We start from the raw sequence: 22,841 nt of genomic DNA, 5'->3' as shown, positions 1-22,841 counted from the left end.
TTGACAGGCTGCACAAGAAGCCCCATATCGCTGGAACCACAGGTCCCAGGAGCCCCACATTTTGACCAGTGGTGGGGTAGGTCTCGAGGCTCTGCCTCACCCGCCCCCCCCCTGACTGCACGTTCCTGAATTATACCTATTCTCAATGCTATGTTAACATTCTGTCTGGTATGAATAAATAAATAATTCTAGAAAAGCTAAAGGCAGGTCTTCCCTTAAACAGAGATTATAAATGATTAGGCTTTTGTTTAAGTAAGAATCACTAGGCTTTTTTAATATAAAGCTTAATTTAGGTTTTTGAATTAGATCAGGGGTCTCAAACTGGCGGCCCTCCAGCTGTTGCGAAACTACAAGTCCCATCATGCCTCTGCCTGCGGGAGTCATGCTTGTAACTGTCAGCCTTGCAATGACTTATGGGACTTGTAGTTTTGCAACAGCTGGAGGGCCGCCAGTTTGAGACCCCTGAATTAGATAGATAATACAGTAACAACCCTTCATTTTCATAGTCATAGTCACTTTCCTTCTACAGCATTTGTGCATATTATCTAAATGTCCTTGTGCATTCCAATAGGAGCAGGACAGTTATTCTTAGTGCTCTCAGTAATCAATGGTCAGTAACAGACTGTGTCTGACACGTCCCTCTCTTCTGAAATTCAAATCTGAGTGAAGAAATATGTTATGATGGGAGTGACTGTAACTCAGCATAGATCACTGGAGTTGGAAGGAAGAAAGCAACATTTAGATATAAAGACATTTAATGCATTAATAAGCAAAAAAAAAAATATTCACAAATGATGCCATTCATGGGTACAGGATTATAAAGAGGTAAACAGGTGCACAATAATTAAATTGGGCTTTATTTCTTAAAACATCTGGTTTTATCAGTTAACATATGTAATCTATTGTATTGGCTTAAATTAAAAACTGTATTTTCTATTTTTAGGTTAACTGGGATGAACCTGCCCTCTCCAGTCATAAGTAATAAAAATTGGCTTCGTCTTCATTTTACTTCAGATAGTAACCACAGACGGAAAGGCTTCAATGCCCAGTTTCAAGGTACAGCACTGCACCTATTATTCTAACTTTTCTCTTAAAAATACACACTTTTAGCATTTTTCCAAGTAATATTTTTGCCTCTGAAAAAAAGGAAAGCTAAAGAGGATTTATACTTACAAGCTTCATAAACCATGTATTGAAACTTAGGTCTCTTGCAGAGCTCCAGGCACTGTTGCTATCCATTTCTTCCTGGTGTGTCAGATAGTTTGTCGATGTTGGTATTGTGTCATGTTTGTAGTTATAAAGCTTCTTCTTTTGCAGGGTACTTTGGCTTTCAGTTTTTTCAGTGACAACAAGGTTGCTTTAAATAAAGTCATTTTTGGAACCATGATGAGCTAATATCACTGTATTTATACTGAGTATAAAATAAATCAATTTCACTAAAATATTCACCACTACACAAAAGCATTTCTACAGAAAAAGGACAGACCACTCTTTTTGATGTTTCCTTTATAGGTCGCTTCTACCCAAAACAGATATTGGGGAAATATTGGTAGGTTGGAATACTCACTACTTTTTTCTGGAAGAAAGTAGATTACTTCTCTAAAGTTCTTGGTCTCTACCCACACCACTGCCTTGTTAATGGCATACAGTAGGGTACTATTCTCTTGGATATATTCATCAAACATTGAAATAAACTAAGTGATTCCTGGAAGAGAGCCGAATGATTCGAGCCAACGACATGTATCCAATCTCAATCTCGGTTGCATTTTTATGTGAACATGTGCTTTATAATTACATAGTTAAAGAGCATCATGTGAAGTAACCAATGACATTCAGTCATAAATTGTTTTTCATTACTCTGTTTTCTCTAACTTGATCAAGGCTTGTTAGATTGCTACAAGTATTTATTGCATACTATTGTTTTTTGCAATGTCAAAAAACAAATCAATTGTTGTAGCAATTTTTTCTAATACATTAGAAGCATACAATTATTTTCCTACTATTTCTTAACTCCTGCCAGCTTCTGTGTTATAATACAATACACTAAAGTTATATTCTGAAAGTTATGTACTTTAAAGATAAAACTCTGGACAAAGAACATCCCCCAGGGTACTCATTACGCAATCCTAATGTATTGTTTCCATTTGGGATTAGCCTCAACATTCTTTCTGGAGGCCAGCAAATGTGCTGCTCACTGCTCCTAATCATTTTCTAATATTACTATGTGGTCATATGAAAAAGCCAAATTAGAGACTGTTGTAGTCTAAGTTAATTGCAACATTTACAATTTACTACTTTTAAAGATTCTGGTGCCACTACTTCTAATTTTCTTAATTATAAATGCCTGTTGTTCAAGAATTTCTCTTCTTAGATCTAAGGCTAAAAATAAACCACATGCTTGCAGCAGTCAAAAGTGCTGAACTAGTTCCAAATCATCTGTTTGTCTCTTTTTCTATATTTTTTCATTTTAATTTTCAAAGAAAAAAACACCTCCCCTATCAAGGCAGTTTGTATGGTGATAGCAAGGTCAAATCTTAAAATGCTAACAGTTTCCCCAAATAATGTCTGTTGGTTTAGAGAAACAAATGTAAGCATGATCACTTGGAATTAGTGAATATTCAGAAATTTGAAATATACTGCTAGATTTATAGCTTACAATTAAGGAGTCTATTTATAAAACATTTGCTTTTTGAATGTCTCATCATTCACACAAACAATAATTATTGTAATGTTTGTAATGTCATTTTCTATATGTAGCATTTGCTGGGTGAATGTAAAAATGTCTAACATTTGATCCTAAGATACAAATATCCTTAAAAACATTCCCTCATAAGAGTTATTGGGGAACCAATATGAGGGGGACCTCAGTACTGTGAACACAGTCTAGGGAGATTTTTGTGTGAATGGTCAAATAAATGGATGTCCAGCCAAGTGAAGCTCCAGCTATTTAAGCATGCAGCCTGGGTGGCCAATAAATAAGGGGAATGATGGCACTCCCTCCTCTTGAAGCATACCAGGAAAAATACCCCCAACATGGGGGTAAATGGCAGAAGGCAGACAAAGTATCCCTTCCCCATGTTGATGAGGAAATGGATCTCTTCTCCACAACCCAGACCCAGTGGCAGGTAGCTTTTTGGAATCTGGAAGCCTATTATGAAAATAAGGGGCCCCTCTACGTCAATGAGTAAGGTTTAAATGGCACCCATACCCATTTACAACAAAAAGACAATAGTAAATAAACACCCACGGTTTTTGTCTAGCATATTAATAAAAAAAACATCCCACAATGTAAATCCATGTTTAACAATATCATCCAGCAAGGCAGATCCAAGTTAATCACAATGGTCATCACCTGCCAACCTGCCCAAAAAAAAACAGCTGATTACTGGCACACCTGATCCCATCGCTTGATCGGATGATGTATCAATTTGCCACTGCCACAATGTAAGCAAAGTCTCCTGGGGATAACATGGCCATAATTGGTCAATAATGTCACTGGAATTCCTGTGATGCCATTGACTAAAAATGATCAGATCCATATATGGTCAATAATGTCACTTGGGAAACCCCACCCTGTTGCTAATATTGTGGCCATGAGTACAGGAGATGTCATTTGGTGGGAGTGAATCATCAGGTCCAGACATGTCAGCTGGCATTTTGTCTTCTTTAGGTCTCATGATTGATGAGTACCTGCAACACTGGACATAGTGATTGATAGTGAATTTACATTGGGGGTCTTTTTCTATATAAAGATTGTGAAGGATTGTGTATGTGTGTGTTTATTTACTGCTGTATCTTTTTTTTGGCGCAGGGGGCACCAGTGACACTTGGAGCCGTTCAAAAATACTTGGAACCATTCGGAAATACTCAGAAACCCTCGGAAATACTATCCCGAGATTTTCCGATTGTAGCCGAGCGGTCTTCGAGTATTTCCGAGTCTCTCTGGCACCCCCACCTCCGGCCACATGCGGTATTGCATGCCATAGAAGTCAATTTGGAACAAATTATCTTCATTTCCTTTGACTTCTATGGGGAAACTTCCTTTGATATGCAAGTGCTTTGGATTACAAGCATTCTCCTGGAACGGATTATGCTTGTAATCCAAGGCTCCATTGTATAAAAATGGAATAAGAAAAAAAATGTGTTCATGGTGAACTTGGATATTTGTTCTATAGTAAGCCCAACTTCCTTCCTTACATCCTCCCATTCAATCCATCCATGCCTGCCTCCCCAACCTCCCCAACCTCTCAATGCTATTGACCACTCCCAGTCACCTCTGCCTCCCTACTTCACACCTTGCACTCTCAATCACACTTCTCTCTCATTTCAGTGAATCACATTCTATTTTTTTTTATCCTTAGTATCTACCTTTTTTGTATGTCGATACCTCTATCCTTGCCATCTCCTCTCCCCTCCCAATCCTTCTTTCTTTATATGGTACATATAGTTCCTAATTAATTTTATATTGCACCTTACTCTAATGCCTAATACACACAATCGTTTTTCCCGTCTGGAAAACTGCCGTGTTTTCCTTTGGCTGAGAAAACCGTCCGTGTGTATGCTCCTTAACAGTTTTCCCGACAGGAAAACTGTGGTTTAAAAAATGAGAACATGTTCTCTTTTTTCGCACCGCGAATCGCAGTGTTTTTTTTCCCACAGTTTTCCTATGGGAGCATACACACGGACGATTTTCCCGACCAAAGTTCTCCTGGCTGTTTTCCTGTCGGGAAAACTGTCCACGTGTACAGGAGAAAAGGGGCCGAGACAGTTCTCGGTTTTGCTCTCGGTTTTCTCAGCGGTCTTATGACCGTCAGGAAAACCAATTGTGTGTGCTAGGCATAGGGGGGTATCCCTGCACTTCCCACCAGAATTCTCTTCATGTCTTTATACTGTTTTGCCTGACACAAACAGATTTTTCCTTTCGTATTGTCTCATTCATACCACTCTTCCACTCTCTGCTAGATGGTGGTAAGACCGATTGCCATCTCTGTGCAATCAATTTCCTTGCCTGGAATAAACATCTAAGAATTGCAGCCTGGGTTTGTTCCGGATTTCCCTTCCCCCCCAACAAAGCCCAATACAAACAGCCTTACATCCCAGTCTAAGGGACCGCCAACTAACTGACCTATGATTTCAGATATCTCTTTCCAGTACTGAAATAGCTTTGGGCATCTCCAAAACATATGGATAAAATACCCTTCTTTCCCACACCTGGGGCAACTGGCATCTGATCTACGGCCAAACAAAAAAAGATTTTGGGGGTTATAGTAAGCTCTTTATAACAAGAACAAATGAGACATCCTCTGGGAGGGGGAGAGGGAAACCAACAAACCCAGTTCTAGAATTTTACCCCACTGTGAGACAGTTATGGTGCCTACATCCTCTTCCGATCTTCTCCTGCTCGATGGTGCTTCTATCCCTGCCAGGCTTCCTTTGCAAATAAGTTGAGATTAGGCTTTTTGAGGTTGCTGCATTAACTACTTTCTGGAGCAGGGGATTCTTGCTTCATTCAAGTATCCTTTCCCTAAACTGTTCTCCCAGGGCATGCCTAGTCTGTAGATACCTAAAAAAAATACCAAAAAAATGACTTTTTTATATTCTTTTCCTCAGTCTTCACAAGAGAATTGGGGGAACCAAGATGGTGATGTTAATTTTCATAGCATGGCATAGGAAGCTCCCGGTGGCTAACAGGGGACAGAATTAGAAATAGACTTGAAAAAATTAACACTAATAAGTTACCAGGACCAGATGGCTTGCACCCAAGAGTCCTTAAGTCAAGTAATTGCCAGACCATTGTTCCTAATTTTTACTGACAGTCTACTGACTGGAATGGTACCAGCTGAATGGAGAAAAGTCAATGTAGCACCAATATTTAAAAAAGGGCCAAGATACATCCCTGGGAATTACAGACCAGTTAGCATAACATCAGTTGTAAGCTGTGCAAAAGCAATAAGGATATGGACAGCCGCACTCCAGTAACTTGAAAAAAGACGTGCCCTTTATTGGGTACAGGAAAAAATGCACTACAGATATCAGCACACAGTGGGATAAACAGCTGACGCGTTTCGCATTGAGTGTCAATGCTTAATCATAGCTATGATTAAGCATTGACACTCAATGCGAAACGCGTCAGATGTTTATCCCACTGTGTGCTGATATCTGTAGTGCATTTTTTCCTGTACCCAATAAAGGGCACGTCTTTTTTCAAGTTACTGGAGTGCGGCTGTCCATATCCTTATTGCTTTTGCACATCCTGTGCATTGCCAGCACCCATCTGCTTCTGAGTGGACATCAATTACCCTAGTGAGCTCACCTGGAGCGGCAGCTCTCTTACCTATCAGTTGTAAGCTCTTGGAGGGGATTGTAAGTGACTATATACAAGATTTTAGTAATGACAATGGTATCATTAGCAATAATCAACATAAATTCATGAAGAGTAATTCTTGCCAAACCAATCTATTAACCTTTTATGCGGAGGTGAGCTACTATCTAGATAAAGGAAGGACCGTAGACGTGTAGACGTGTAGACGTGGTATATCTGGATTTTTCAAAAAGCATTTGATACAGTTCCCCATAAACGTTTACTGTGCATAGTAAGGTCTGTTGGCATGGACCATAGGGTGAGTACACAAATTAAAAACTGGCTACAGGGGCAAGTTCAGAGGGTAGTGATAAATGGGAAGCACTCGGAATGGTCCAGGGGTGGAAAGTGGGGTCCCCCAGGGTTCTGTCCTGGTAAAAATGCCATTTAATGTATTCATAAACAAACTGGAGGATGGGATAAATGGCTCAGTCTCTGTATTTGAAGATTATACTAAGCTAAGCAGGGAAATAACGTCTCTGCAGGATGTGGAAACCTTGTAAGAAGATCTGAACAAATTAATGGGGTGGGCAACTACATGGCAAATGAGGTTTAATGTAGAAAAAAAACAAAATAATGCATTTGGGTGGCAAAAATATGAATGCAATCTACTCACTGGGGGTGAACCTCCGAGGGAATCTAGGATAGAAAAGGACCTGGGGGTCCTAGTAGATGATAGGCTCATCAATGGCATGCAAAGTTGCTGTAAGCAAAGCACATTAACTCTAATTCTGCCCAGTTATGGGCACCAGTCCTCAGAAAGGATTTTCTGGAACTGGAGAGAGGCCAGAGAAGGGCAATACAACTAATAAAGGGACTGGAGGACATTAGTTATGAGGAAAGGTTACGAGCACTGAACTTATTCTCTCTGGAGAAGGGACGCTTGAGAGGGGATATGATTTCAATGTACTAATACCGTACTGGTGACCCCACAGTAGGGATAAAACATTTCCACGAAAGGGAACTTAATAAGACACATGGCCATTCACAAAAATTCGAAGAAAAGCAGTTTAATCTTAAACTGTGTAGAGAGTTTTTTTTTACTGTAGGAGCGGTAAGGATGTGGAATTCTCTTCCACAGGCAGTGGTTTAAGTGGGGAGAATTGATAATTAAAACAACAAAGATTAGATAAGCACCTTTTGGGTGCTTTGCTCAATTTAAATGTAAGTATAATGACCTTGATGACCCTGTCTTAATAAAAAGGTTTTTAATCCTACAGTATCACACTATGTATGGCCTCTTCCTTTGTATGCTCACTGGTGGATAGATAACATGTAAACATCAGAAGACAACCCAGTGATTGAATTATCTTCCATCTTTCTGGGATCTCTCATAAGTGCAATTGTCATATTTGTGAAAGTGTAACCATGTCATTTGTGGAGTGCAGATCCATGTGGGTGGAGGACATCACATAGTGTATGTTTTGGAGTTTTAAGGGTGGATATTTGGCCCCTATCAGATAGGAGTGAAGAAAGAATCTTAGCTACATGTGTTTCTTTCTTTTTTATATTATATCATTTTGTATCAGTTTCAACTCATTTTGGGACACTGTTGAGATTTTTTGTGGGATTTATGTACACATTTATTATTGCTATTCATTTTGAAGTGATATCATTTTAGGTGACATATTTATTTCTCTATATATTTTTGTGATACATTAATAAGGGAATAAATACGCACTTAGCACTGAACTAGATCATTTACATAATTAGTCTAGAGGAAGTCAAAAAAAAATAAGTATGATCCAATTTGCCTCAGCTGAGGTACAAAATTGCTTCCTGATCCCCCAAGATCCCCCAAGAGGCAATTGGATATTTTTCTGGATCAACATTACCTATAAGTATTAGTATCCAGTTATATTTTGTGCATTTAGGGAAGATTCCAGTTTTTTTTAATCTACTGAGCTGGGCAGAACCAGCTCTTGAGGGATTCTATGCCACACGTTTTAACAGGCATACGTGAACCATGGAACCTCTTTCATTAGCTTAATATAAGTTAAGGAGTATTATCCCTCCCGTCCAGACACCCCATCTGGAAAAAACTGGGTCATGAGGTGTAGACAACACCGCCTATCCCTAGAGACTAATTCCAATAATGTTATTAAGCATGCTGCAATAAAACCCATTCATATGATAGATAAAAGGAAGTTGAAGCAGAATAATTTGGATAACTTAATACCATAACATCAAGACCTAACGTAGGTCTAAGACAAAAATTTAAATGTAGGATTTATTTTCAGTTAAGTAGTGCTTGGTAGTGCTATATTTCTTCACGGGTAAGGAGGGTAAGTACTTTGTAGTCAAGATTAAATCAAGGTCAGGCTGTATAAGTAGTCACTGGAAAGGGGAGAAGGGGTAAAGGGGAATTAAGATAATTAAGATTATTGGGTATCTCAGTCGAGATGGCGATAAGTGGACTGATCAGTTGGTGTGAGGGAGGGAAGGGGGGGCTATTCCACATTTTTACAACACTTATGCCCTGTACACACGATCGAATTCGTCTGATGAAAACAGACCGATGGACCATTTTCATCGAAACGATCGCGTGTGGGCCCCATCGTTTTTTTTCCCATCGGTGAAAAAAAATAGAACCTGTTTTAAATTTTTCTTATGGTTAAAAAAACGATAGAAAAAAACGATCATCTGTGGGGAAATCCATCGGTCAAAAATCCACGCATGCTCAGAATCAAGTCGACGCATGCTCGGAAGCATTGAACTTAATTTTTCTCAGCATGTCGTAGTGTTTTACGTCACCGCGTTGGACACGATCAGATTTTTAACCATTGGTTTTCATCAGATGAACCAATCGTGTGTATAGGGCATAACTGTGAAGAATATTTGACATATTTAGAGGTTAAATTAATTTTTTCTTCAAATGTGAAAAGTGCCCCCTTATCCTCGGTGATGATCTTAAACTGAATAACTCTACACAAGTTCACTATATGTACCACTGGTTCACTGGTTGTTTCGGTTTATTTTTAATTTAGATTATTGAGATTATTATTGAGATTATTAAGACATCTGCTTTGTTAGTTTGTTGGAATCATATACGGATATTGGAAATAGCTAATAATCTTTTTTGAGTACACACAAAAACACGCGGGGGGGGGGGGGATGCGAGCAATCTAATAATGAGACATTCTGAAACCCAAATTTTTAAAATAGTGTTTTTTCCTAGACACTGCAAAAATTGAGTGTTTTTTATATATTGTCTCTAATAATATTGTTTCAGATCACCAGTGAGTTTTTCATACTTATAAATCATTCTTGCTGTGTTATGTCTAAAGTATAAAATAATAGCAGAGGCTTTACCCAACAGCAGGAGTAATTGACTTCATGCAGAAGTTGTCAGCACTCATTTTACAGTTGTTTTTATGAGGCTCTCACTGTGCAGATTTCATGTATAATCAATGCAGATGTATACATTTGGTCATTTTACATAATAATACTTTATAAATAAACTAATATTACAATTTACAAAATAAACTGCCTCAAAATGTGTCTAAAGTTTGTGTGAGCACCAAAGGAGAAGCCAGTACAACACAATAATTTGCATTTTCAAAGCATAGAAAAATAATGTGTATTATTCTATGGATGTCTGTACACATTAGAATGTACATATTTGGTGTTTCTACACTTAAAACTAGGGGACATGTAAATTATTTCCTGATCCCCCGTGGCAAAATGTACATCCAGGACCACTGGTATATAGTTCAGGCACAGCTTGTGTTATAGTGCCATTTATTCCAAACTGTAAACAGTTGTTTCAGACCAGTTGACTTTCATCAGCACAGTGTATGGAACCATGGCTTTAATGGAGTAGGGCTTATGGACCAACACAATAGAACAACTAGACATTTTATGACAAGGATGGACAACTAGCCTGAATGAACTTCAGGTACATTTGGTCATGGGGCATATAGGAATACTTTGCATTACTCTGCTCAGTATCCTGAGGAATAAACCCCTTATTTTTGGATCCATGATGGAAGTGAGACGACCAAATGCCTTTTGTTTTAAGAATACTACTGTGGTTATATACGAAATGCTTAATGTTTGTATGTACTGTATTCATGATAAAGCTTAATTTCTATCCCTGTGCATTTAGGTCAGCTTATTTAAGTTCCGAGGGGAATTTTTAAAGTAGGGTTCTCTGTTATAGAAATCTTCTCCCCCCCCCTCCTTCCATATCCATGGCCCATTACTTCAGTAGGTGGTTTTACCATTACTGGGTCATGGGGTAGGAGGATGAAAATCCAAATACCTAGGGGTGGATTTATATAAAAAATGTGTGCAAAGAATAATTCCTATCATGTTTGTAATATGTGCAATAGTTTCCTTGCTGCCTTTCACCTGGCAACTGTAACACCCCATAATATTTGATCCTTGGAGAAAAATATCTTAATACCTTTGACTAAGACAGTTAACAGGCTTGCTCAATCAGCAGGGGACATTATATGAGGAAGACTTAAACTGAGTGGAGTCTATGAACAATCTTTTGTGAATGGTCAAACAAATAGATGTTCAGTCAAATGAACTTAAAGCTGCAGAGTAAAAAAAAAAAACGAAAATAATTGTGGGGTCCCCCAAAATCCATACCAGACCCTTATCTAAGCATGTAGCCTAGGTGGTGAGAAATGGGGGTGGGGTGGTAGCATGTGTCCTTACTCCCTGAACTATACCAGGCCACATCCCCTCAATGTGAGGGGGTACCTTGCCAGAGGGTACCTCTTGGAAAAGACCATTGCCCTCATGGTGACAGGGGCCTCTCCCTCACAACCATGGCCCAGTAGTTGTGGCTGTCTGCAGGCACTGGGCTTATCAGAATATGGAAGCCCTCTTTAAAAATGTGAGGGCCCCAGATACTAGCTTACCTCATGTGACTAAGAAAGGGATACATAGTACCCTACTCATTCACAAACAAAAGATGTAAGCTAAAAAATAAATCCACTAAAAAGTTGTTTTTCTCCAAGCATTGAATGTTACAGGTTGTTACATTTATTATTGGCTACATTTGCATGAATTTTAAGACATTTTCAAAGTGATTTAAAAAATGTTGTATAGAAGTGGTAGAGCTTTAACATAAGTAGAGACATGCTTTAGCTCTCTAAATAGATGTTTGTCAGAATTGTAATACTTATATCTGTATATCCTGAAAATAAAATTGCCCCCACCTAGCTTGTGTACCTTTTTCTGACATATGCTGTATATATTTCAGTGTTTGTTTACATTAAATCTAAAAAAGGTAATGTGTTTCATATGACATATTTACAGTTAAAAAGGCAATTGAATTGAAATCTAGAGGAGTGAAGATGTTGCCGAGCAAAGAAAGTAATCATAAGAATTCTGTCTGTAAGTAAACATTTTTTAGTATTCTATTTCAATAGCATGTTAAATTTTGAACACAATCTTGTGAGCTACCAATTTATATATCGAGTGAGAATTTATGACAATTAACACATTCCCATATACTGTATGTGCAACCTAAATAAATCAAACAATTGTGTCGCACTATTAAATATTCATAATTGCGTTATTAATAGCGGATCAATTCATCTGTGTATATAATCACACCATCTCCTATTAAATAGTATACCTCTTGTATATGATAAAAATGTATAAAGTACTAATAACAAACCACCACAATTACCTTGTGATCCAAATTAACAATATATATTAAGCAAAAACTAAGTATAACTATGCATATTGCAAAGAAAAAAGTCCACATGTAAATCACACAAAAAGTATTTTATATAAGTGCCTCCTCCTCATGCAATATGCCTTCTTGTGTGTATCCCCTTGCAGTGTTGATTTAATGTAATTCACTTGTGCTCCCCCCCCACCATCAGATGGACGTTGGCTGATAACGTGTGACTTTACAGTTAAGCAAGGTCAAACGCCTTTAGTCCTTCCAGGACTTGTTGGTTTATCTCACAGGTTCTCCTCCTTCCTCTGTACATATTTCCTCACAGCATGTTATCGTTCCTGAACAGCAGTATCCCATATCAAAAATATTTGCAGCTCATTCCCACAAGGTACAGCTTTAGTCATAAATGATGCTTTAATAGTGTTAATAGTGGGGCTGATATTATGATCAAAATGGTCTTGATCAAATCAGCAAACAATGCTTGACTTGCCAACCCCAATGTCCTGCAGAGCCAGGCCTTGCTGAGTTAATAGAAAAGGTTAAACTCTGCAACAGCAAACCTACTATCAGCTTATGCATTAGCATTAGCCACACTGCAGACACAAACCACAACCAGGTTGTGTTTTATGTCTGCAGTGTGGCTAATGCATATATACATCCAGGGAAGCAAGCAGTTATAACTAGAATTATGGCTGCTTTTTTAAAGGCAGTGATCACCTTTCCTGTAAAAGTGATCTGGTTGGCTTTACAATCACTTGTTCACTTTTATAGTGCTGTGGAACCTCTCCCCTTCCACACGCTGCCCTTCACTATTTCTAGGCTTTCTCATTCCACCAGGGACCATGATAACTGGTTGAGTAGGCTGTCCACAGAAGAGATGGAGGAACATTCATTTCCTGATCTCCGCTGTGACAAATGAAGCTGAAGGCAACAAGGATGTTGTCACTTCCAGTTTCAAAGCTGTTTTTCCCTAGCCATGACAGCCAGGGAAGCAGCTGATCAAATACTGCCTTGAAGGACAGGGGAAACATTGGGGTTTTAAAAAAGACCTCTGATTTCTCCATAAAGAACGCCTTTCACCTGACTAAAGCTCTTGTTATAGCAATAAGGTTAAATGAAACATAAATAAATAAACTGTGCAGTTTTCACTTTTGACATGTTTAGTATCTATTTACCCAGTGCATCATCATATTTTATATTCTACATTAAAACATGGTTATTATATTGTGTCTATGTACAATAAAATAAAATTAGGTATATTTTTTACTGAACATGTGCATTTGATAAACAGAAAATATCAGCCACTATTTTATTGTGTAGGACCTCTGCTTTCAAAAAATATAATGCTGGGGGTTCTAAGTAATGTTTCTATCAATAAAATGCAGATTTAAAAATGTATGTGATAAATGAAAGAATTGCCCGAGTAGGCAAGCAGATACAATTCAAAACAGAACATAATCAGATGCTTTACACTGGGAAGTGTCCAGTACATATAATGCTTTTGCTCTGTCTTTTATTTGTTTGCAACTATTTGAGATGGGGAGTATGTTTATTTGATTTCACAGATTTCATAGGGTTTTAATTCATCCTATCATAAAAATTGTCAATATTTAAATCATGTTTTACTTGTCAGTTAGAAATGTAGGATTAACTGACATGAATTGTCTTGTTTATTTTTTGTTGGAATTATTCAAAGTGTGTAGTTATAAAATAATCTATTTTAAGTTCAGAACAAGTTTGTTAAATTCTAGTCTGGGATATTTAACAGCCCATTAATGAGTTTAGATGGTCTTTTATCAAAGATATGATCATTATTTTGTTATGGCCAGTTATGCAGATTTTCTGCTTGTTATCAACCAAAACAATTTAGACATGGAGGGTTTGGACTTTGACCAGTATTAAGAAAAAGGCTGCCAATGTGTTCTTTCCAATGCTCAGCTGAAAGACTACTGCCAAGGTTTGAATATAATTTTTGTCAATCTAGGAAATATTAAAAAGCTGGCTGAGCTTTTAAGTGTTTGTGAGTTCAAAACATTAGGCTTGTACATATAAACTGCAACAATTGCAAATTATGCATTCTGTTTTCTCTACAAAATTGCCATTTTATGAACCTGTACCCAGTTTCTCTGCATGCTCTGTGGAGCCATCACCTTCTTTGTAAAACAGCTTTGTCATGTTATACACAGAATGATTGTTGGTACATTGCCTGGCATTGTTTTAATAGGCAGTAAAATGTAGAGCAGTCTTTACAGTAGATCAAAAATCATGAAGATTTTAACATGACAACCCAGATTTGACCTCAAGCACATTGCTACACTAGAAATATTGGGTCATGCCTAATCTACACATTTAGCTGTTCTAGAAAGCTAGATTTTCAAGACTCAATTAGGAAAACATAAAAAAATAACATATCTATGGATAAAAAACCGATAGAAAAAAACGATCGTCTGTGTGAAACTCCATCGGAGAAATATCCACGCATGATCAGAATCAAGTTGACGCATGCTCGGAAGCATTGAACTTTTGAAGCTGAAGCATTTTCTCAGCACATCGTAGTGTTTTACGTCACCGCGTTGGACACGGTCGGATTTTTGACTGATGGTGTGTAGGCAAGACTGATGAAAGTCAGCTTCATCGGATATCCGATGAAAAAATCCATCGGATTAGATTCTATCAGACATCCGATCGTGTGTACAGGGCATAAGTGTAGCAGTGCTGATGTGTACCATAAATCAATATATCACAATGAATCAATATCAGTGTGACTGGCCAAAAAAAAATTATAAATAAATTAATACTGTATACTAAAAATATTCCCTCAGAAACAACTGACAGTAAAATCCGTGAAAGTGCTTGTGCAAAGAAATTGGACCAAATGTGTGTCATAAGTGAATGCATCAAAAAGTCAACTAAGGTGCTAATGAGCCAAAAATATAAATAAATGGAAAACATATCTGAAAAATCATCAGAAACAATACAATCCATTAAAGTGCTTGTGCATAAAAAAATTACTAAAAATACATGTAACAGTATAGCCCTTTTCTCAAAAACTGTGAAGAGTGGTATACAAAGGAATGCAGAGGTGTCACCAAGCACCCAGAGAGAAAAGGGGTTGTACCACCCTATTATAGCAAAAGGGGGAAGTGACATCAGAAACTATAAGTAATATAGTACATGTCGATTCTGGGTGCCTACCATCAAAAGGGGTTCAGTACAGTGGCTTAGGCCGCGTACACACGGTCAGTCCATCCGATGAGAACGGTCCGAAGGACCGTTCTCATTGGTTAACCCATGAAGCTGACTGATGGTCTGATGTGCCTACACACCATAGGTTGAATAACCGATCGGGTCAGAATGCGGTGACGTAAAACACAACGACGTGCTGAAAAAAACAAAGTTCAATGCTTCCAAGCATGCGTCAACTTGATTCTGAGAATGCGTGGATTTTTAACCGATGCTTTTGCATACTAACCATCGGTTTTGACCTATCGGTTAGGCGTCCATCGGTTCAATTTTAAAACAAGTTCTACATTTTTTGACCGAAGGATAACTGACCGATGGGGCCCACACACGGTCGGTTTGGTCCGATGAAAAGGTCCTTCGGTCCGTTTTCATCGGTTTTGACCGACCGTGTGTACGTGGCCTCAGTGGTTAGCACTTATGCCTAGCAGCACTAGGGTCATCAGTTCAAATCCCAACAATGGCATTACCTGCACAGAGTTTGCATTTCCTCCTTGTGCCTGAATGTTTCCTTCCACACTCCAAAGACATGCTGGTAGGTTAACTGTCTAACTGTCTAAATTGGCCCTAGTACATGTATGCCTGAATGGGATTTAGGGACCATAGACTGTAAGCTCTGGGACTGATGTGATTGTACAATATATATGTAAAGCACTGCATAAATTGACAGCGCTATATACTGTAAGTAGCTGTAATTAGTAAATTTACATTTGCTGGTCTCCTTCCCTACTTAGTGACACCTACCAAGTGGGCCCTGGGCCTGCAGGTGGGACAGCAAACCCTAAAAATTATGGTGAAGTTTCATGGGGGGTCACCTGTTCAGGGGTCCATGGAAGTGATATGTCCACTGTGCAGCTACCAAATCACTTTCATCTGAAAGTGAACATGTGGCTTGTAAAATTGACATGCATTCCAGACTTCTGTAGCAGAAGCCTCTACTGCTGCCAGTGTATGACATGCATCAACAAAGGAGTTAGGCTGTTTGTGATGTTACAGAACAGTACAATTTACTGTATATCTGCAGTTCCTCACTATGCCAGCATACTTTTTCTAAGGACATTGGAGGCTTAGCTGCAGCGAAAAACATTTGGCCCTGGGCTGTCCACCCTTCTACAATGCAGGGAGAAGGGCAGGCAGCAGCAAGAATTGTAGAAAGTACACCTAGAATCCTAGGGTCATAGACTGCCCACCCTTCTCCAAATAACAACAATCCACAACAAAATAACAGCCTAAAAGGAAAGGTAGAAATGCTGCCACATGGAGGTAGTAGGTGCTAATCCAAACATTGCTAATGTGACCTCTTCCTCCTGCTTCCCATTCTCCTTCTACCTGCTTCTATTTTCCTTTTCTCTTCATCCCATGACATTTTGTTGACATCCATACCAAACCCTCATCAAGGATGAGGGTTTGGTATGCATTTTAAGGGGGAACCATGTGCCATTTTTTGTGTGGAATCCCCCATTAACATCCCATACTCTCTTTATCTCTTCCTTGATTACAAAAAAAAGGAAGCAGCCAAGAGCTGTCATTTACCTTCAATTCAAAAAGCATTTCTTTGTAGATGTCAGTTCTAATTTAGTTAGTTGTATATATTTTACAGATGTGCCACTTCACTACTAGGTTGAAGGCACCAAGGCAAAGTATTTAAAGACATTTTGCATTTTTAATATTAGTCTGTAAGCATTTTTAAACAATGAGTTCACCATTGAGACATGTTCCACCCATATTGAGGGTAGCACATGTAACATGTTCCAGCTCCTGCCTCCTCTCCCCCCAATCCTCCCCTCCCTGTGAGAGCAGGCACACATATTCTTCCCACACCCACTGTCATGGCCGCTTTGTTCATTTACAGAGTTCTGTGAATGAACTACAAGTACCAACGGCTTTGTGGATGGCGACTTGTAGTTTGCAATGAACTGTGAGGGCACTGGTGAACTCTCTCGTAGTTAATTGATTGTTCCTGCCATTCAGTAACTGCCTGCGCATATCAGAAGTACAGGCAGACAGTTCAATAAGAGTATTCAGGATCCCCGCATTGCAATGCCTTACAGGCTGCAGAGTTGAAAAATGTTACCTACAAAAAAATATATATTATATTTTTTAAAAGCTGAACTTAGCCTTTAAAATGATCACTTCCTGCCTAATAGAATTTTTGTACATGCTCCCCAGGGAAATGCAAGATCCCTATTTCAATTGTTTGCCAATCCCTTGCCCTTTAGCTTAGAACATTGCCATTACTGTTTTTTAACATTTGGCTCCCATTGACTTTAAACCGAACCGAAATCCAAAGCCTGGACATTTGGCTTATCAATACTACCTAACAAACATATAGATTCTGAAAGACAATCTATTAGTGTATGTAGTGAAGCGTATATACAGTTACATGGGGCATGTACCAATGTAATCAGAATTTTATAGAATGTTGTTCAGAACATTGGATAATTTTACAAATGTTCAAAGAGCAGCATTAAAAATACTCCTCCTTTTTTTAAAACAGGCTTGGGGGTGCCTTAAGCCTTCACATGAAGTAGCGCACCTCTATTTATAAAAAAAAGTGGCAGGGTATTCCCCTCAAACATGTTACCAGACCCTTATCCTAGATGAGGGTCTGGTATGGATTGTAACATGGAACATGGACACCCTGAAAAAAATGTTGGTTTCCCTTAAAGATCTATACCAGACTTTACTTTATGAAGGTCTGGTGTGGATTTTAAGGGTTCCCCCCAAAATCCATACCAAATTTTAAGGGTCTAGTATGGATTATAAGAGGGTACCCCTAGTACAAAACTTATCAGCCATTCTGATGTTGGTGTTGCCACGAGGGAGAAAGGCAGTGTACTTTGGAAGGAATGTCCTGTCTCTGACAGGTACATAAATTGGGCATAAGCACCTTTTGTTGCTGTGCCCCAACATAATTCTAATCGAAAGTGGTCCACAACACCCTTTATGAACCCCCCTCCCCAGTAGATTCTGATGAGAACTTTTAAAACTTTTAACAAACTCCAGACATTTATGGGACCGTATAATGTTTTTTGTTTTTCTTTTAATACATACCAAAGCAGAAACCTAGAACATTGTTGTGTTTCTTAATTCCCATTTTATGTGATGGTGATTTTGTTATAACAAGTGTAGAAGTACCGGTATTCTGATGACAATACCCAAGGTGTATTAATTTATCTTGTGATTTTATAGCCATAGATAAAAAGTTTTTTTTTTTGTTCTTCATTCCAAACGTTTTCAGTTACTGTATTTATAGACCTTGTCTATGTGTTTTATGATCAAGTATATTCAACATTTTAACCACTTAACACCCGGACCAAAATGTAGGTAAAGGACCAGGCCCCTTTTTGCGATTCGGCACTGCGTCGCTTTAACTGACAATTGCGCGGTCGTGCGACGTGGCTCCCAAACAAAATTGGCGTCCTTTTTTTACCACAAATATAGCTTTCTTTTGGTGGTATTTGATCACCTCTGCGGTTTTTATTTTTTGCGCTATAAACAAAAAAAGAGCGTCAATTTTGAAAAAAATGCAATATTTTTTACTTGTTGCTATATTAAATATCCCCCAAAAATATATTAAAAAAGGATTCTTCTACCTATTTTTGGTAAAAAAAAATCGAAATAAGCGTTTATCGATTGGTTTGTGCAAAATGTATAGCATTTACAAATAGGGGATAGTTTTATTGCATTTTTATTATTTTTATTTTTTTTACTACTAATGGCGGCGATCAGCAATTTTTTTCGTGACTGCGACATTATGGCGGACACATCGGACAATTTTGACACATTTTTGGGACCATTGTCATTTTCACAGCAAAAAATGCATTAAAAATGCATTGTTTACTGTGAAAATGACAATTGCAGTTTGAGAGTTAACCACAAGGGGGCGCTGAAGGGGTTAAGTGTGACCTCATCTGTGTTTCTAACTGTAGGGGGTGTGGCTGTAGGTCTGACGTCATTGATTGTGTTTCCCTATAAAAGGGAACACACGATCGATGACGGCGCCACAGTGAAGAACAGGGAAGCTGTGTTTACACACAGCTCTCCCCGTTCTTCAGCTCTGGGGACCGATTGTGGGACTCCAGCGGCGATCGGGTCCGCGAGTCCCGCGACCATGGTCACGGAGCTTCAGACCACGACCCACGGCTGGGCATTTAACAATCACGTACAGGTACGTGATTGTGCCCAGCCTGGCCATTCTGCCGACGTATATCGGCGTTAGGCGGACCTTAAGTGGTTAAAATGAGTTCAGACTTAGTTTTATATATAATTTATTGTTGGTCAAATAACATTGGACAACATATATTGTTTTTTTATGTGCAAGGTTGCAGTCAAAAATACCCGAGCAGCCAAAAACATTTAAAAATTAATGGTAATTTGTAAACAATACTATTTTAATATGCATTAAATAAGGTAGGTTTAAAATATTGTGACTAGTCTTCTTTAAGGATCAATTTCATTTACATTCTTAGCATGCTATTGAAATTAATTATCCAGAAAGTTTAATCAAAGACCTCTGCTCTGTCATGCGTGTTACTATGGTTTTAAACCTAATGCTTAGAACAAAGAAAGTACATTTCATGAATAATTGCTATAAGGAATATATTTCATAAACAATTGCCTGGTCTACAGGGAACCTTGTGGAAACTAATTTTTCTCCTAATCAAACAATTTGTGCGCACACAAACCCTACTTTTCTGAGATATAAATATAGGAAATCTGTTGTACAATTATAATAGAATATGCAAAGAATTGCTAATTAGAAATACAAATTATTAGAATTATTTCAACAACTTTGTGTCAGTAAATTATTTTACTGTATTATGTATTTGTGGAACATTATAATAGCTAATTAAAGTAATAAAACTATATTCCTGCGCTGGCCAAGTCTAAAAGGTGTGGACTTCAGCAAGCACTGAAGGTAGTATCAAGACCCAGGTAAGTATAAATGTAGAAGTAGTTTACTTGATTACACTTGATGGCTACCTGCCAGTTGACCTAGAACTGTTTACTGGATTATGCTTGCCTGCTGCCTACCCTGACCTTGAACAATTCTCTGGATTCTGCAACTAGCTTACGCCTTCCCAGACTACCACCATCGTGATTGTGGTACCAATGCTCTTCTAAAGTGACTAAGACAGTCTCCTTACCAGCCTAGACTACAGTTAAACTTTCATGTTCTCTTCACTCAGTGCTGGTGACTTTTGGCCAGGAACTATAGCACTGGTTACATTGGGGCCCTAGGGGCAACCACATACTGATAGGTCTGCTTGCCTTAAGGTAAATGGGGGCTGCTAAAGGCAGAATAAACACCCACCAGCTACAGTTCCTGTCCTATGCATCTAGATGAGTGTCACAGCAAGACTTCATATAATTTTATTACATTCAAGGCCAGCTCACACCAGAATCACAAAGGAACACCGACCCCTGTGCATTCTCCTGCAGTGTTAATTAACAGCTGATTCATTTGAATGAAAGGCACATAAAAATGCACTTTTGGCAAAACATGTTCTGGTGTGAACCAGCCCTAACCCTTTTGTCTGGGGCTACCTTTTATTTTGCATATCAGATGGCTAAATCTATTTTTCTATTTCACACATTCACACATTAACATTACAGATTTGAAAGTCTTCAATAGGTCTAATGATTTCTCAATGGTTTCTTACAGTACCCTTAAATTTAATTAATGTGTAAGTAAAGGCTAATACAATTTAGGTTACAAATACTGCTTTCCCCCTCTTCGTGCACGTGATGCCTACTGTTTCTAAAAATAGTTAAATACCTTTTTTTTAATTAAATGATCTGAAAGCATTGGCTCCACTGTGTCAGTTCAGCAAAACATCACAATGGAAGGGTAATGGAAGCCAGCAGCTGACATCACAGCTCCAAGAGTACAGCCCATTATTGAGCCTTTCATTGACACATGGGAGCCACAGCTTACAGATGCACAGGACTGTCCTGAAGCTAATTAAAAATATATTTACCCTTTAGATCACTTTCACACAGGTCGGACTCCATTTTAACCAGCAGGATTTGCAATTTGCCCATGTGGCTGCTTGTTCCCAGGAGCTAGAATCAACTCTTTGGACATGTAAACAAGAAGATAAATAGAAGCAGCACCATCTTCACAGAGGCTGGAGCGATAGGCATGGCACGTGTTCGGAGCATGCATGCTCCTTCATCAGGCCTGAATAAATAGAAGGAATATTTTTTACCTACTTTATGCACTAACTCTGAGTGTAATTTTTGAGAAATATGGGGAATGTGAAGCTAAAATGACCTACAGTAGCATGGAGCTGCTGGATATCAGGTCACACTAAAATATGCTGGCTAAAGGTGGCTTTTCCAGAAAATGTGACATCTCTACGGACACAGCCCAGTACATTGAGAGGCTGCCACCCATTGTTACGCTGGATAGGCAGCGAAGGAAACAACATGAGAGAAAACAGAAGCGGGGTTGTCAAACGGGTACACTGGAAAGATTGAGAAAACAAGTGCACAGGCCTCTCTTGCCTAGCCTCCTTCTAACAAATGCCAGATATCCTGCTTCAAAAATAAATTAACTGCAGTTGCAGATTGCCACAGATTGCTTGATTCAAAACTGCTGTGTGATGATCTTTATAGAGACTTGGCTTCATAATTCCATTCCAGATACTGCTCTCTAATTATCTGGACAGACTTTTCACCGACAGGATAGAACACTGGACTCGGAGAAGAAAAGTAGCGGGGGGCTATGTATCTATATTCTGAATGCTTGGTGTTCAGACAGCAGGATTGTGGACAATCATTGTTCTCCAAATTTAGAATTGTTGGTTGTAAAATGTCGACCCTTTTATTTGCCAAGGTAATTCACCGCAGTATTTATCCTTGCAGTATACATACCGCCGGTTGTGAATGCTGCTGTGACTTTGGATACTTTGGCAAAAGCAATAGGTAAACTCCAGTGTGCACATCCTGATGGGGTGCTAGTGATTGCTGGTGAATTCAACCCGGTAAATTTGAGGTCCGCTTTCCAAGGATTCCATCAATTTGTGAGATGTGCGACTAGGGGTGCAGTTACACTTGACATGGTTTCTTCCAATGTTAGGGAAGCATACAGAGCTGTTCCATTACCTCATCATGATCATATATCCCTCTTTCTCATTCCATTGTACATTTCAATTAGGCAGAGAATTGCTCCAGAGAGCAAGAAAAAAAAGGATTTGGTCAGATGGCTCTTTCAAGCAGTTAAAGGACTGCTTTGAAAGGACTAATTTTAACAACATGACTTAAATGCGCACACTGAAACAGTACTGAGCTACATTAGTACTTTTGTAGACATTGTTACAGAAAGGAAGCATATTAAGGTTTTTCCTAATCAGAAGCCCTGAATGACCAAGTGAGTATGTTGTCTTTTGAGAGAATGGGATAGTGCCTTTAGGAATGGGGGATAATGCGAAGTACAGTGTTGCTGGAGAAAATCTATTGAGGGGCATAAAAAAGGCCAAATTGGTTTAAAAAAATAAGGCTGAAGCATATTTTAGATGAAATAATATATAGGAATGTTGGGAAGGGATAACAGCACATCCTAAATCATAGAGAGAACACTCAACA

At 38.6% G+C, this 22,841-nt stretch overlaps 1 protein-coding gene across 1 annotated transcript in view; it reads left to right on the top strand.

Annotated features, from left to right (window-relative positions):
• The first annotated feature begins 880 nt into the window (after nucleotides 1-880).
• The window catches only part of CSMD1 (CUB and Sushi multiple domains 1), an 833,985-nt gene continuing 812,024 nt past the window's right edge, over nucleotides 881-22,841 (top strand). Inside the window, exons 1-2 of the mRNA XM_040349812.1 lie at nucleotides 881-1,056; nucleotides 11,636-11,713. Coding sequence (XP_040205746.1) covers nucleotides 954-1,056; nucleotides 11,636-11,713 — 181 coding nt within the window. The 5' untranslated portion in view covers nucleotides 881-953. The remainder of the gene's footprint in view (nucleotides 1,057-11,635; nucleotides 11,714-22,841) is intronic.

The sequence above is a fragment of the Rana temporaria genome, chromosome 4 (genome assembly GCF_905171775.1).
Source record: "Rana temporaria chromosome 4, aRanTem1.1, whole genome shotgun sequence".
NCBI lineage: Eukaryota > Metazoa > Chordata > Amphibia > Anura > Ranidae > Rana > Rana temporaria.
Note: the sequence above shows the minus strand (reverse complement) of the source record. Positions and strands in the feature narration are given on the sequence as shown.